An 18,333-nucleotide genomic window follows, 5' to 3' on the forward strand; every position below is an offset into this window, starting at 1 on the left:
CCACGTGTGCTGAGGTTGCTAAGATTCCATTCACATTCAGATAACTTTTATTACAGTATGTTGTTATAATTGTTCTGTTTTATTATTAGTTATTGTTGTTATTTTATTACTGTGCCTAATTTATAAATTAAACTTTATTATAGTTATGTATGTATAGGGAAAAAAAACTAGTGTATATAGGGTTCGGTACTATCCGCGATTTCAGATATCTGCGGGGTGTCTTGAACGTATTTCTCGCGGATAAGAGGGAGGGACTACTGTATAGGCTTTCCCGCGATGAGTCTTCTGACCGATGAGATTCCCGTTGTAATAATAATAATAATAATAATAATAATAATTTCAAAATATAAAGAAAACTTTCTCCATTGAAGTGGTTAACGGCATAAAAATTCGTTTGCCTTTTTAATCACGTTTGTTTTCGCATACTGCTTTGCTAAGGATCTCCCAAACATGTTACTTGCAAGAAGGGAAGGCTTCTGATTTCTATGTGCGTGAGCAGGCTTTTGATAAATGCTGAATAAAAGTGGAAAAACATCAGGCATTCTTACAATATATTAATTGTAATATATCTTGTGTTACTTCCTTGTTCTTATACCCCATCAATCTTGGCAGATTTAGTTTCGAATCCATTTAAGGACACGAGTAATCGCTACATCAAGCCTTTTTTCAATTGAAGTGAGCTAGCCGATTTTACAGGGTAGCAGGGTTTCCTATCAAAAATTCGTTTTTTTATTCCTTAAACTAGCCTCAGAATACATGCAGTTGACAGAACATGATCGCGCGTAGCGATATCATGTTCAGGTTGCATTTTATTTATATTTACTTTAAAAAAATGTAATTAAAAACAGAACTTTTTTTTTATATAAGAAAGTCTCATCCGCTAGTCAGTAGGTTACATTTTTTCTCTCTCCTCGTCTCCCAGGTCATTAGAAATTTTCCCCACAGAGATTTTCCTGCAGGGCGATTCATTTGGAACACGTGCGTGTTTATCCCTTTTATCGTGACAGATCATTCCATTGTAGTACTTAAGTCAAACAAATGGAAATTCTTACGCAAGCAGATGAAATATAAAGACGCATTGTTCTATGTCGACGAATAAAGGTTTCCAAAGTGAAAGTTTCCCACCTTCATAACGAAACAATAGCGTATTGTGAAGCTTATTATGTTGTGTTTTTAATTGTGGATTAAAATATTTTCTCTTGGTTACTCTTAAAATTACAACACCAAGAACAGACACACCGTGAGAAACACAAAACCAGTATTGTTTGTGGAAGACTTTTATCAGATAATTCATTTTGCTTATTTATTGCATTACATATTCATTATTCCAGTTATCTATAATAATAACGTATTATTAACATATATATTCAAATAATGATATCAATAAATTTGAAAACAGACAAACCTTCCATTCAGAGAATGGACGTATTGAAGATATAGTAGAGTATGCTCACGAACGTATTACTTTGCTGTAAGAGACCAGTAGCTTAAGAAAATTAGATATCAAAGAGAACTTTCAGTGTTCACGGCAATGTGAAGTAATGTATATACTTATTATTTATATTTATTATGGAAATAAATATTCGAACCCAACAATTATATAAAATTGTGTATACCTCCATATCAATAAGTAACAATATCTTCAAGTTTGTTGAAGGAAAGGTAGTTTCTCATGTAATCCATGGAAGTTGAGAAAGGATGCAGTCAAGAAAGAGGTGAGAGCTAGATTTTTCTCTCATAGAGCGGCGTGACTTCAAGGTATGAGCTGGGGACTCGTAATAATAATCATAATAATAATCTCCTGACGGAGAACTAATTGTATGCTTTCATTTGACTAAGAATGACACGTGTCTATGTTTGTAAAGTGTTTAGACACGTGTCTAAACACTTTACGAGTTTTTCCCTGTCCAAAAATCTAAACGATTCACACGAAATGGCATCATATCGTTATGCTGGCTTTGTGTGTGTGTGTGTGTGTGTGTGTGTATACATATACACAAACGCACGCACGTACTCGTATATATGTTGCAAATTTTTTGTTCCTTTTTGTTCTTCAATTTTTTTTTTTTTAGTTCTTAAACTTTTTAATTCTTAATTTCAAAATCCCATCTTATATTGAATTCATTGTCTTCTTTCTTGTTGGTTCTATGGCTTACGTACTTTTCGATTACTGGATATCTTCCTACTTATTTTCACATATTTGTTCTTTATCCTCAGTATGCTTCCAAATTATACATTTTCAGATTATTGAAGTCCGGCATTAAATACCCTGTTATCCTTTCCTTCAAAAATACTTATTCAGGTATGTTTTTAATACTCTTTTAATAAATAAACTTTTTAAAATTAATTAGAACTTAATTTTAGCCTTAACTTGGATCACAGGACAACCCTTTGCTATTTTTTTTTATTGATGCAATGTAGTTTTTGACTTATCACGTAAACAGCATGCCACAGATTCTTCCCCACTCTTTATACCTTGGTTTATATCAAAAATATCAAGATGAAAAAAACATCGCTTGTTATATGGTGATGTCTTTTGCCATTTTCAAAATCAGTCATTCCCAATACGTATCCTGAAGGTGTGGATAGAATACTATGATAGTACTGTCTAATGATGTCAAATTCCGTCCTAATATCTTCATTTCAGTGATTCTGCCATCGATGTGATCCATTTCTTCTTCTCTCTTCCATCATCTATGTGGATGATGATGAGGCCGAATGAACTCTTTCCACTTCTGTCTGTCCCGGGAGAGTCCGAACAATTCTGTCCAGTTTTGTATCGCTTGTTGTGATTTGGTTTTCAGGTCCTCTTTTATTTTGCTATCCATCTAATTCTGGGCCGTCCTTTGGATCTTTTACCTTCCATCGTTGTATTCAGGGCTTTAGATGGTAGTCTTTATATTCCCATTCTTGTCATATGGCCAAACCATCGCAGACTTCTTTCTTCGATTTTGTCTATTATTGTTATTTCTTGTTTTAGTCGTTTCCTTATGTCTTCGTTTCTTAGTCGATCCAGCAGAGATACTCCATGTAATCTTCTTAGCCAACCCATTTCAGTAACTAATAATTTTTTCTCTTCAACCTTTTTGAGATTCCAGCATTCAATTCCATAGAGGAGTATTGGGAGGACCATTGTTTTATAGATTCTTACTTTTGGTACTTGTTCGATGTCTCTTGACTTCCATATTTTATTAAGACATCCAAAAGTTTGGGATGCTTGGCTGATTCGTCTGTTTATATCTTTTATAATTTCACCATTGTACTCAATAACTCCTGCAAGGTAGGTGAAGTTTTCTACCTGCTCTAGATTCTTACTATCAATTTCAATTTTCAGATTGGTGCATAATTTGTTTTGTCTATATTTAGGTTTAATCCAGATGTTATACACTCATCCTTTATTTTATTAGAAATTCGCTGTAGATTTTCTTCTGTGTTTGCAAGTAATGCAATGTCGTCTGCAAATTTTAAAAATTTTCACATTTTCCCCATATATTTTGATTCCGGAGTCTTCATTGTTTAAGGCCTTACTGGTTGCTTCTTCCAGTGTAAGATTGAACAGGTCTGGTGACAGATTGCATCCCTGTCTTACTCCGCTCCCTGTGTGGAACCAGTTGGTTAAGGTGTCCTCCATTCGTACTGCACTTTCAGATTTCTCATATAGATTCTTTATTATTCTTATGGTTTTGTTGGGAATTCCAAATTCTTCCATAGTTTTCCATAGTTCTCTTCTACGGATTGAATCAAATGCCTGACGAAAGTCTATGAAATTTATGTATTTAGTTGTACTCTAGTGTCTTTTCTATTAGCTGTCGTAAGGTGAATAGTTGATCAATTGTGCTTGGTTCTGAAACCGGCGTGTTCTTCTCCTAGTGTCAGTTCTATACATGGCTTAATTTGTTTTTGGAGTACTTTCGTAAAAACCTTACTTGAAATACTGAGAAGGCTAATGTCTCTGTAATTATCGCATTCTGTTTTATCTCCTTTTTTGTATATAGGAGTTATGACTGATTTGGTCCAATCAGTAGGCACTGCTTCGTTTTGGTAGATCCTTTCAAATAATGTTTTTAATGGTTCCAAAAGTTGTTCCTTTCCTGCTTTTAAGAATTCTGCATGTATTTGATCAATGCCAGGTGCTTTCCTAGTTTTGAGTTTTTGTATGCTGTGTGCTATTATTTCTTTGGTAAAGATAGTTGTTTCCTCTTCCATTTCAGTGGCTGGAATCATATCCTGGTAGCTGTTTTTATTATATAAATCTCTAACGTATTCTTCCCATCTGGCCATTCTTTTTGTTTTACTTTCAATTAGTTGTCCCTCTTTGATCATAATTTTTGTTGTCCGTGTCTTACTAATTTGATCTATTCGTTTATATAATCCATGAAGGTTATTTTCTTTTGATAGCTTTTCTGCCATTTTGCATTTTTCTTCTAACCAGTTATTCTTGTCTCTTTTAACTAGTTTTCTAATTTCTCTGGTTAATCTATTATATTCATTTCTGTTTTAGTTTCATGCTTTTCCTTTGATCGCTTAACCTTTTTACATCATTCGAGATTCAATCCTTTTTACATCATTCGAGATTCAATCCTTTTTACTTTCTCTTTCTGTGTAACCCATTGTTTTCTCTGCCGAATTTAATATTATTTCCTTTTTGCACCAATGTTCTTCGATGTTTATATTCTGTTTTGGTAGTTCCTTCAGGTTTTTATCTAGTTCTAGTGATCCATTTACTCTCCTAATTTTCCTCAGAGGTCTCATATCTGTGTCTTTGGTTAGTGTTTTATTTCCAGCACAACTTTCAATCCACAAGCTAAATTAGTTTGATTATTTTGTGTACTTCTAATTTAGTGTTTCGGCTAATTTTTTTCTTATTCTGTATATATTTATTCAACCGGCTTCCCACCATTACTTATGCCCGGATTAACTGAAGTGTTGTTCTGTGGATTCTCCATGAAGATTGCAGTTAATATTTCTCATGTTCCTACCTATAGTTTTTTTCATACTTTTTCGTAGTTTTTGCATTTTTATTGTTGATTTTCATATAGCACTTATTCGGTTTTTTATTAATTTTGAAAATGCGTAGACTAGTGAGATAAATTTGGGATCATGACATCATCTGAATAAATCGAAGTGCCAAGTTTAAAATTTCTAATTTTAATCATCAGGTTTTTATGATACTTTCCTTCATAATGTGCTTGATATATCATGATGAATAACCGTAGAGACACCTTCCCACGCCTACAAATACAGGTCCTTATTATTTTCCTATAATTTCTTGATTATTTGTCTTAAAATTTTCGAAAAGTACATTTTTGTCATTAATATTTTTTTCATGAAATTTGAAAATACTGTACTTCGTAAAAAAAAAAAAAGCACAAAAAAACTTGAATTTCTTCGAAAATTAGAATGAGTTTGATAACTCTGGATAATTTTTTCAAAGAGAAAAAATTATATGCGTTGTCTGGAAATTTAAAGAATGAGCTGAGAAAAAAAAAATTAAGTTTTCAAAAAAAAAAAAGTGCCATTATTAACAAATTCCTGATATAAGTCTCAAACGTCACAAGTTTATAGAAAAACATCGATCCCCTTTTCTCAAGAAGGTTGTTTACTTATTTCGCAAGTAAAAAAAGAAAAAGAAAAAAAAAAGCAATACATTTTTCACAGAAAAAAGAAAAAATCGGCCACCAATGTCCGTCACCTGAAATAGATGTGCGCCTAACAATGATCAAATATTTCGTGTGTTTAGCATCGTATCATTAAATGCCAACACCTAGTAGTACACACATGTATGCGGTGTAAAATAGGTTATCGGCCTAAATTTTGCTATCGCCCGACAGCAACTCTCTACCCGATTCTAACTCTCCTTGCAGGTCTTTACCTCACTGCTGTCCTATTTAATTGCAGCACCCGGAAGCATTAGTTGCATGCCACGGCGAACAAAGACAGCCGCTTGCTCATCAAGTACTGCTCTATTGCTGAATTGGCTTTCACGCTGGGCATCATAGATGAAACCTCTCTCTCTCTCTCTCTCTCTCTCTCTTCAGTCAAGTCTTGCTCTGACAGCTCCACGCCTACAGACAAGAAAATCTACTTATAACCAAAGAAAACTTTTTTTAGTACATCCGTCTCGGAAGCTTTGAACTGCAAACTGTTATGTTTCATTTGCAGGCCTAATCCGGGAGACTGAATAAATAAAGCATTTTTAGTTCCCCCTCTCTTCTTCCCCCCACTCAATATCGGAAGCAATATTTGCTTCCTCGGAGAAGACCACAGCACAGTATTAGCATGTGTCTAAGGAACTATAATAACGATACAAGTAATGCAATGATCACTTTCATACAGTGCACTTGGTTAAGGATTTTTTTTTTTTTTAATATCATTCTTTAAACACCCTCCATATTCCCCGAACTCTTAAGCGTTTGATCTCTTTTTAATCCCCAAAATTAAATTAAAAAAAACATTTTAAAGAAATAAATTGGCTGATGCCGTGATCACAAGGTTATTATCCTTCGTCATCCCACGTGGTTCGCCAACATGATAATGCCTGCCGATAAGTGTCGCCATTTGTGTTCTTAATCCGAATAAATATGTGTTTTAACATCGTTTTTTATTTTCAAGTTACGCGGCTAAACATGCATGTTGACAAAGATCGACAAACTCAAAACTAGTTGGAAAGCAGAATAGATCTACCAAACGTCATGTAGCTACATTTAAGTTCTTTAAGACATTTGTTTATTAGAATAACTTCGTTATTTTATCTGGCTCATCCAATATAAAAGATTTCTTCTCAGAACATTCATTTGATTTTACTGTACACCATCATCATGCTTTTCAAGGATTTAGGTTTACAGTGACCTGTTCCGGCCTTAGAAGTCATCGTTGACTCTCTTAAGAGGACGTCCTGGTTTTCTTTTTCCTAATAGTTTGTAATTTAAGGCTTGTTTTGGTTTTATTGTACATAATTAATTTATTCTCTTTCATTTTCTTTTCTTGTTTATAAGAAAATATGAGTATAAACGATTATCTGTATGAAAATTACCAAACAGAATCTTTTACAGACTAAATTATTTCGATATTTGAAATCTGGAACTTACCTTTACGGTCATGACTTCACTCTGGTCTAATATGACTTCAGGCTGTTTTTCTAAGCAGCACAAGTAAAACATTGTATCATATCGTCGGTGACCCACAGATATCGGAGTTAACCAGTCCCACCATTCGTACAGTGACCAAATATCAGGGCACAAGTTTGTTTCCAAGCAAAAATCAATGAAAGCAAGTGGATCTTTATTGATTTTTTGTTGCCAGGAGGACAAGTCCATAGTGTTATACAAATTATGTACCCGTTCGGAACTTTTTTCACCATTTTTGGTCAATTGAGTCAGAAGAAGGACTCCAGTTTCTTCGAAGGTTTCCCTGATAGCAGTGATGCGAAAGGCAATGTCGGAAGGAAGGTGATCTTGATTAAATAAAGATTTTTTTTTGGAGAGTGTCACGGGATTAGTGATCATCTCAGGACGTGGTCCAGTTACTCTGTTACAAAACGCTTGTAAACTTTTCCTGCTTACTCCTTGAGCTTGAAACACATCAAACCATTTGGGCGAATAATCTTCCACTTCGGCATGTCCACCAGGAAAAACGAAGGCATTGGCCATAAAGGAACTAAGACTACTTCTCTTGACCATAAGAACCCGATAATCACACCGCTCTTTCTTTGTTGACGCATATCTAGCAGAATTCATGGCTTTTGCCAGATTTTTTCCAACAAGTTCCTGCAGTGAAGCTTTGGCAACCAGAATAACACTGGCAGATTCTTTCCATGGTAGACTAGTTGTATCTGGAAAGAAAAATAAGTAGAATTTATAGTCAATGGTAATTTATTTTTGAAGAAATATGTTGATAAAAATCAAACTCGCTTAAATTCAGTTGTGTAGCGAAGGTGGTGGCAGGGAGATTATTTCGGTTAGGTTTTATTAACGTAGTTTTTATGATTATTTAATTTATTTCCTTTGAATTTAAACGGCATAGCAATCTTTCTTGCGATCGTATCCTGTTGCTTCCGGTATTGAACGCTATGTGAATTTTCACTTCGATGGGTTCTTTGGGCATTATCAGATTAGCACTGCTATGATCTACTTAACTGTTCGCAGTGTCATTGAATACAGTATTAGTGGGTCAGTAAATCTACCCTTATGATAACCGAAGTAGGCAAGAAAGATACGAGGATTTACGAATATAAAAACATAAGTTACCTTCATAACTCTGCTACTAGTATGTTCTTTCTTGTGATTATATCAGTTGCTTTAATATCATTTTTGTTCTAGGTGCTTATCAGAATTTTCCAGACCGTCCCCTCGTATAACTCTCATAAAGAAATCCAAGTTCAGATTTTCTTAATGGGAGCCTTTTGGAAGGAGTTGAATAATATGGATCACCCCTGTCGACAACTAGTTCAATGATCTCTGCTGTCAAAACCTTCGCAGGAAGAAAAGGATATTGTACACAGGAAGTCAATGAAAGATTAACGTTCGTATTCTTCATTCGATAAGTGATTTTGACGTGGGAGTTAGTAATTAAAACATACAAATACTCAAATACTCGTTGTGATTTAAGCCAAGCCAGAAACAGTGCAAAAACTTCTCTAATACATTAACCACAACTCCAGACACACAGACCAGTCTGTGTGTCTGGAGTTGTGGTTAATGTATTAGAGAAGTTAGTTAGGACCAAGATTGAGAATTGGGTTGACAACAGAAAAATACTCTTTGGCGACCATCATGGATTTACTAAAGGAAGATCGTGCTTTAGCAACCTGCTTACTTTTTATAATAAAGTGACAAATGCGTTTGATAAAGGTGTTGCATATACAGTGGTATATTTAGATTTTGCAAAGGCGTTTGATAAGTTGTCACATGACAAGCTGATAAATAGGAATGGATGGGGTCGAACGGTAGATTAGTTCGCTGGATTGGAGATTGGCTGTCTGATAGTATCAGCGAGTTGTCTATGAAGGAGCGATATCCCAGAAGAGGAAAGTTACTAGTGGTGTACCCCAAGAGTCTGTTTTGGGGCCATTGCTATTTAATTTGTATGCAAATGATATTTGAAGAGATCTGAATGATGATATGCGGTTGTTTGCAGGTGATGCAAAGTTGGGGAGATATCAGGAGTAGAGCGGATGCTGTAGCTTTGCAAGATGACTTGAATACACTGGTTGAATGGGTAAATGAGTGGGGATATCAATTCAATGTTGCAAAGTGTAAGGTTTTGAAATTTGGGAAGCAGAGATGGGATTTAGAGTACACAATCGGTGGTAATATTTTGGGAATGGTAGAGGAGATGAGAGATCTGGGAGTGATTGTAGACGAGGACCTAAAATTTCGGGGATATGTTACTAAAATTGTGAGGACAACACAGCGGATAATTGGAATGATGAGGAGGGCACTGCCTTGTAGAAGTAAGGATGTTATGGTTCCCTGGTATAAGGTTTTGATCAGGCCACATATGGATTACTGTGCACCGATTTGGTCACCTGGTTTTCAAAAAGATGAAGATGCATTGGAAAAGGTTGAGAGACGATTGACCAAGGTGGTTTCTGGTCTCTGGAATGTTGAGTATGAAGTCAGATTGACAAAATGCAATTTGCAGAAATTGGTGGATAGAAGGAGGCGAGGGGATATGAACGAGACATATAAGCTGTAAAGTGGTTATTATCAGATTAATGTCGGGGAGGTTGAAGACAGGAAGAGAACACGAAGCCATTCCTGGAAGCTGTATAAGGAGGGTGTGAGCAAGATGGTGAGGAGCTGTTTTTTTACATGGAGAGTGGTGAGTGATTGGAATGCATTGCCTGAGAGTGTGGTGAGCACAGAGACAGTGAATATATTTAAGGCACAGTATGATAAACTGTGTGTATAACAGTGGACCTCCCACGATGAGTCTTTGACTCAGTGGAGGTTTCTATTATTACCAGATTAATGTCGGGGAGGTTTTGCACAGAATGGGTGAAGAATCAAATACAGCAATAAAATGGCTGCCGTATCCATTTGTATTTTTATAGTAACCAGTATGGCTACGGTCCTTGGTTACATATATTGTACAGTTTCTTCTAGTATATTTCCATTTCCTGTATATTTCTAGTATATTTCCAATTCTTCCAGTATATTTCCAATGTCTATACTACCAACTGAAAAATAATTGTAAGATATTTTTATACATTGAAGTATTGCGTGTTACTTTTTACTATTGTCTTGCATTGTCCTAAATACTTGCTGCATCTATTGTATTATATTTTCATTTGTAGTACTTTTTCAGATTATTCGGTGCACACACACGCACACGCATTTAGTGTTTTATTTCTAAGATATTATCTCTTCGTGATATCTTGAGAAATATATATTTCACACATAGTAAAGAAACAAAATCGCCACAGAATTGCATAAATAAACGAACACACATCCAGGATTTTACGTGTTTACTATAACTGTACCATGTCGTAATATCAGATAAAATTTGATCGCTGAATTTGGAACAAATCACCATAGCATGTCAATAGAATACGCTGTACTATTCGATACAACATCGTGGTGTCCTGAATTTAAAACAAACCGCTATGAAATGTGATAATTAACATTCTAGATCTATAAAACATGATCTAATTTTAAAAGACGAAACAAGATTGTAATCAAAACCGGTCCCTCCGATTAAAGCTTTTTAATCAAATTTTGTAAGAATTGACATCAATTATTTTTTGTTGTTGTTATTTAAGTAGCTTTTTCATAAATATCATTTTTAAAAAATCACCCCGTTTCATATTTTATTTATTTAACCAAAGGTTGATTCCACCTTCCCCCCCCCCTTGAAAAATTATGTGCAGCATAACCATCTTTATATTTTTGTTGATAGCTGTATAGCTGTATGCGGCCTCTCTCGATGAGTCCCTGACTCCCTAGAGGTCGCTCTTAATAATACTATTTGCTTATCCTTTGGGGTTTAATTTTAATTATTATTCATTCTTCGGCCATTTCAAGCCACTACATTTGAGGACCATACGCTAACTTTGTTTTTATTTTATTTTTCGGTACTTTAATTTTCAGAGCACGTTTTATTTATGAAAAAAAAAATATTGTTGTCGTAGCCATTAATAATGTATAGCAAGCAATTCCAAACTTTTTTTCCATGGCTTGGTTATTTTAATACTTCATCTTCGTGACCCACTAAAATTTTTATGGTCAATAGGTAAAAATAAAACAGATTTGAATGTTCATAGAGTTTTCATCTATTATTATTATAATAAAGAAACAGTTAAGCTTTTCCAAGTAATTTATTAATGAGAAGTGTGATGCTGTTGTGTGTTAACTAGATTATAACACCTTGGTTTTTGAGAATTTTTTTAGGCGACCCAGCATTTAACTTTCGTGACCGGGTGCGGGGTCGTAACCCACCATTTGGGAAACGCTGATGTATAGTATTACACTTTCCAAAAATAGTGTAATACTGCAATATTGTTCTATCACACTGATATTGGAAAAATTAATAAATTACTAAAAATTCGATTATTAGTGTCTCCCTTAAAATATTAAGTAAATGAGTGGCCCTTTTGAGTTCATCTTCAGTTCACTACATATTATGGTGATAAATATTTCCTGTTACACGTCTGGTAACCGGAAAAATTGTATGTCTTCCCACTTTTAGACTTATTCTCTACTTTCCGATGAGATGAATCAGATAATTGGTATCACTTCTTGTTGCTGAATTACTTGATCTGTCTCGCATGTTATAGGTTGAGAGTGATATTCTTTGTATAGACAAAATCCAATGAGAGAAAGCAAAATATAAATTTCCTTCTTTGTTTTGTTTCTGTAATATATTTCCCCTAGTTGTGATGATAGTTTCTTTTCTGGTTACACTCAGATTCCAGACGCTTACATTAAAATGAGTTTCATAGCAAATTAATAGTCTCTTTTATTTTTGGCAAAAGAAGGTAATTATTATTATCAGATCACAAAGCATGCCGTATAACAAAAATATGACATGCTTGCTTTATTTTTAAAGTGCAAAAATAGAAAAGGTCAAACTTAAGTCCGTCACCCAAAATGAAAAGGCTTAATAGGATTCTATCCATTCCATCAGTGCTTCTAACAGGCACTTAAACGCCCGCGACATTCCAATTATTCTTGGATTTCTTAACCTAATACGATTATAAGCTCTATTTATATAAACATTCCATGAATAATAATGAAGCAAATGAGGCCTGATCATAGGGAAATATTTATTTCAGGAAGGAAAAAAGGCTCCTATTTAGGGATGCTCAAGTTTTCTTAGGACTGTGGATTACTATAATCCGATTAAAGATCGATACAATTAGGAGAAATGTTTTAAGAAACAGACTATGACCAGAAAAAGAATGCAAGGATGATCACCCAAGCGTTTTCTAACTACCAAATTCCTAAAGCAACTCAAATCGGATTATAAGAGGAAATATTTCAGGAAATAAGTGACTTAAAAGTACCTTCAATATGTTTCTTGTCACGTGTTGGCATATTCTTACTGGAATTTCATTTCTTATATTAAATTATCGAAACTTTCCCATGAAGTTTTGTTGAACTGGTTAAAGCTTTGAACTTATTTTGACGTTATTATGCAACATTGACGTGTGCTGGAGATGTTCAGCACCATTAGACTTCTTTGATCAATCTGTTGGGATTCCAGTTTCAGCTGCTGTAATCTTTACAGGAAGTTATGCAGAATGTGATTTATATCTTTAAGTCATGGTAGTAAGTGCTTGCTATTTAGTGCTATAGTTGATTCATTTGACACTGCAGAAAGCCATATATTACAATTACATATGTAGTCACCAATTTCCGGGTTCTTTCTATTGGACATATCAGCTATGAGTAAAACTGATTTCCGATGTAGACTTTCTCTGACGTTAAAGGGTGGAATACTGGGAAGATTATTTCTTAATCATTACAAACATAAAGATCTTAATGGAACTGAAATATTATGATTGTTATTATGAAGGATGGCCTACTATTCGTAATAGCTGTCATACCTGTTCTTGCAAACACAACATCCAACGGTAATCCATTCCAATCATGCACAACTCTATGAGAACAAAATCTGTATCTCACCACTTTCTTGACGGCATTCATTCTTAGCTTCCAAGGATGTCCTCTTGTCCTTTCCCCACCTTATAAAATGAAAAATTCCTTCAGTTGAAATCCTGTATTGTCCTTTTAGAAGTTTGTAAGTCTCAATCATATCACTCCTCTTTCTCCTGTTTGCTAGTGTCTGCAGCCTACACATTCTCGATTTGTCTTCATAATAGTATTCCACAATCCTGATATCATTTTTGATTGTGGCTGCCCGTACATAAGCACTGCGGCACTGCAACACCCCCAAGGAAAAAATGAAAAAAATTAAATTTTGTTCGTGTTTATAAATAATAACAATGCTTTCAACATTGTATAAATGCAATACAATATGTTAAAGGTTACAGCTTATGTTTCGACATTGATTGAATAGATAATAATTGGAATTGTTCGATTAACGCTTTAGATTACGAAATAAATAGTGTCCATATTACCACATTCAACCAATTACAACCAGACTTGCCGATATTCATTTACACTTCTCATTGCACAACTAGTTAATCTGACACTGCTCGTTTGGGCAGTGTATAATATGCTTGCACGCGTTATTTCTGTGAGATACGAAAGGGTGAACTATTTTTTGCGATCTTATTTTTATTTTGTTAAAATAACATATAATTATTTATTTATTATAGATACAAGGCTGAATTTTGACGAGTGTCACTGTTGAAAATATAAAAAGAATTATATTTTTTTCAATTATGGTTACACGAAACAAATACACTGCAATCTAACGCAGTGTGAGAATGATCGCGCCAATATTTTTAATAAAGCAATTTTTTAACATGTAATTTATTTATTAAGAAATTGGTTACTGATTAGGAAAAAAATATTTTTTTTTAATTTTTTATTTTGTATATGCAGCACCCTCACTTAAAATTTTCACCGGCCGCCACTGTTTTTGACACTCTCCTTTGCATCCTTTTCTCTGTATCAGAATCACCACAGAAACCAGAAGACTAGACCTGCGTGCAATAGTCTAAGTGAGGTCATATCCGAGTCTTGTAAAGAGTAAAATGACTTCCTTATCTTTACATGACATTATTCGTTTCAGCATTACAATTATTCTCTGAGTTGTATTTACAATTTTTGCTATAGGACCCTTGAACTTCAACTTCCTCTCTACTAAAAGTTCAAGATCCCTAGCCTGAATCTCTACTAAAAGTGCAAGATCACATGTCCACAATTCCAGCATATTCAAATCATTCTGCAAGTACTGCATATCAGCAGCATTCCATATCATCCTACCTATCTGCATCATCATCATCAAATAGCTGTATGTCACCTGTCAAATCCTTCCCAATATCTTTAATGTACAGACTGAATAAAAATGGACTAAAGCCATCCTTGAGGCACACCACTGGTCACCGTGAATCTTGCAGATTCACGTCCTCCATATACGACTTTTTGATATTTGTCATTCAACCATCCTCTTACCGTGCTAATATTTTATAATCCAACCCATATTCTCCAATTTATGCAACAGTCTTCCATACTGTATTTTGTAAAAAGTCTTAGCATAATCCCGAAGTAACATGGTGGATCCATTCTCCTTGTCTAACTCAGTGGTAACATTATTATAGAATGCGAGCAAATTGCTAAAACATGACCTTCCCTTAGTAAACCCATGTTGCTCATTGCCAAGTAGAAATTCTCTGTCAACACATTTCTGAATGCGGCCTAACCAAATCTTCACTCCTGAGATGCTGATTGTCGATTGCTGGCTACATCGGTCTTGATTAGTCATCTGATTTCCTGCATCTTTCTTCGATGTTTCTTAACTCTAGGTGGTGTTTGTAATGATAATAAATAAAAATGACTTCTAATAGATGCATACTGTATGTGGCCTTGACTGACAGATTAAAAGATTATCTCAAGTGATCACTTTTAATATGTCACGATCTTTTTAGCGATATCTACGATGCAGAAGACTTCAAAAGACATATTTATAGTCGTATCAGAAATCTGAGTGTTACTTGTAATACATTTCAAAGACACTTTCCTCATACTCTATTAAAATCTACGCAGATTACATTAAACCTTTTCAGTGTAATTTTCATAAATATTGTTTGTCCAAAACATTCAAAATCTTTTAACACTGTCAAAAATTGTACCCGTTTATAATCATTATAGTAGATTAAACTGCTAGAATAATTATAGTATATAGATTTAATACTTAATACTGCGTGATAATTTAACAACAAACAGAACCCAACGATCTATCATAGTGTATCTGTTTAGGATGGAGTGTGTGTGTGGGGGGGGGGATGATGAGTAATAGTTAATTGCCTCCATCTTTTGTTGTCTGAATGACATGCAGAGGGTTCCTCTTTCTTTCTAACCCTAGGTTGGAATATCCCTATAGTGTAGGTATTTGTGAAATCGGAGTTTGACATGATTGTGGAGCAACCGCCTTGTTCGTTGAAGATCTGAACGGACATGAAAAAATTGCAATCTCTGCGGTTTCTTAAGTATAGTTCCCACATTGTGTAGCACTTGCCCACCCAGTAGTAAATGGTTATAGCTTTCTGAATAGGATATTGTGAATAGGATAATCATATTAAAAAAAAAAAAGAATCTGAGACAAGTTGACATTTCTCCCTTGTAAGAGTTCATTGCATGCTTGGCAGGATTCGAACTCCGCTCTTTTCAACGGAGAGGTTTACGTCCCTCACGGTTGGTGTTTTCCTTTCACCCACTCCCTATGGAAACGTGTAATTTTAATTACTAAAGCTTTGTCATTAGAATTACACAAGCGAGAACTCTTTTTGCTAGTCTGCATTAACTGCAGTGAATGACTGTAATTAAAAGCGAGGGCTCAAAAAATGAGAGCATCTACCTGAATAGATTAAACCAGTTTTCTCAGTACTGATGCATCAGCATGGGGTATATTTTTTTCTTTCCTTTAAAATGCCTCAAGGCGGTCATTAACCTTCAAATCCCACTTTGTTAGAGGGAGATGTGTAATGGGAAGAATTGCATTTCGCATTTTCCAGTTGTCAAATTTCTTCGAAAAAACATGGACATCATGTCCAATTTTCTCTTAGTATGTAAATTAAAATAACATCCAACTGCATATATATTTATAGGATAACGTCCAGGATTATTTTATACTGAAATGGAAAGGGCAACAGAGAAATGAGAAGTAGGATTGCCAGTACCCATGAATACTTTCATTTAAAAAAAAAAAGAACTATAAAATACTCGAGTGATCAAAACAATGACCGTGGCAATTGAGACCCAGTTCTACAAAGAATGACGGGGGTCAACTTGAAACAGTTGTGAAAGTCAGAAATAGCAAATAATAACCGGCAAAGAATGCTATGTTGGCTGGGAAACATAAACATAAAACTTTTTTTTCTGTTGGCGAAAAAATAATATTAATGACAGAAGTATATTAAAATGAATATAAAAAGGTATTTAATAAATATTAACGTTCAAGAATATTTAGGCAGAGTGAAACGGAAGTACAGTACTAGATTTCATTACTAGTTTCCTAACTACAACAATCAAATTAAAGATGTAACAAATATAGACTGCTGTTAGGAAAATAGTAATGAAATCTTTATCTGAGCTGACTACAGATTGTCTGTACTCTCGGGAGTACGTTCCAGAAAATTTAGGATGATGCTATATTAGTTTATATCACACTAATGAATTTGTTCAACTTTCGTGTTAAACTAATCATTTTGGTTTATTATCAAATAGAAAGATTGAGAATTTTATCCCAACTGGTATTATTGTATTTGAAAAACAACGGTTCGTTTTCAAGTCTTTTATCAGATGAACTGTAGCTCAGTCAGATAAAAATGATTAAATACAACTGAAAATCATCTTAGATACTAACTGAAACAAACTATAGAAAAGTCGAATCTTCTGCAAAAAAGATTTATTTATTAATTTAACGTAAATCCAAATTTATACAGGAGGAAGTTCCAAGAGGATGCACCAAATATTTAAAGTTCTTGAGACTTCACAAAAATTTCGTTATCTTTTTGCGAACAGTTCGGAAAATACTTCTGTTATATGTAAACTTTACTTTGGCCAAAAGGCAGTGATTCCCCCGATGGATCACTGCCTTTTGGCCCAAACCAAAACAAATGTTATTTACTTACGATAAATATGAATAGGGAGTTAATATATCATTTTTATTTTTGGTTTTTATCGTTTATCATTCAATGTCCTAAAGTACAAGGCTTCATAATGATAAGATATCTAATTTAGTGAGATAGTAAGTGTATCTAATTGATAATATACAGTATGTATCAACAGTTATTACAAATTATAAATATTCTCAGTTTATTTCATGCTTTTGCGCCCCATTTTTTTTCTTATTTGGAGTGCAAGGTAAGACTTCTTTTGAGGTGAAAGAAGCGATAGATGTTGCAAGTGTCCTTTTTATTAAGCGATGAAGAGCAAGGTACAAAAAATGAGTAAAATGAGTAAAATGTAAATACGTACTTATGTGAATAATACTACTCGATTGAGAGCAAAAAGGCATTCGACAAAAGAGGTCATCTGTTATATAGGCCATGCGCTCAACAGATGTAGGAGAAACCGTTTTGTCGTAGCACTCGAAATCTAACAACTTTCTTACCTCACACTTTGTTCCACGCAGCCAATAGTACATTACGTTACACTATCATCAGTTAACATCGCAATCAGGTGAAAACAGATCCGAACTAGTTCAGTCCACGTCTGTGTTTCACCCTCGCTTGTCAAATACGAAATGGAAAAGCAAACATAAAACAGGCTTAAAATAGTAATACTAATAAGTCATTTCTATTCTTACCTGAGCCAGACATTGTTAAATACACGTTGATGAACAGAATCTTCGTCTACATTCAGAGTTCACCCTGAATTTCTTTACGATGGGGGGGGGGGGATACGTTGAGAAAAAAAGCTATCGAGTTGTCTTCATATCGGCCACGTATGGAGTTCGGATAGCTCGCTCCGACCAAATTCCTTCAACTCACGAGAAAGCCTACTAACACGTTGGTGGTAGGTTTGCTGTTTAGTATATTGGCCTCAGGAAATGACGAAAACGTCTTTGGTCACGTGGGATACGTCATCCAGAAGAGTGGTTCAACCGGTTTCGGAAATGTCCTATTACTGCATTTTTTTTCCCTTCATACCTAAGCTGTCTGGCATTTTATGTTTGAATCGTCTCATTATAACTTCCGTA

General features: G+C 34.6%; 1 protein-coding gene across 1 annotated transcript in view; it reads right to left on the minus strand.

Moving 5' to 3' along the window:
• The window catches only part of LOC150096962 (acyl-coenzyme A diphosphatase NUDT19-like), a 62,871-nt gene extending 44,795 nt beyond the window's left edge, over positions 1–18,076 (minus strand). The window contains exons 1-2 of the mRNA XM_090408483.1: positions 17,941–18,076; positions 7,089–7,831 (exon numbers count right to left, since the gene is read on the minus strand). Coding sequence (XP_090264609.1) covers positions 7,089–7,831; positions 17,941–17,953 — 756 coding nt within the window. The 5' untranslated portion in view covers positions 17,954–18,076. The remainder of the gene's footprint in view (positions 1–7,088; positions 7,832–17,940) is intronic.
• Between the last annotated feature and the right edge of the window lie 257 nt (positions 18,077–18,333).

This window comes from Typopeltis vanoorti, chromosome 18 (genome assembly GCF_054136105.1).
Source record: "Typopeltis vanoorti isolate ZY-2024b chromosome 18, IOZ_Tvanoo_1.0, whole genome shotgun sequence".
Taxonomy (NCBI): Eukaryota; Metazoa; Arthropoda; class Arachnida; order Uropygi; family Thelyphonidae; genus Typopeltis; species Typopeltis vanoorti.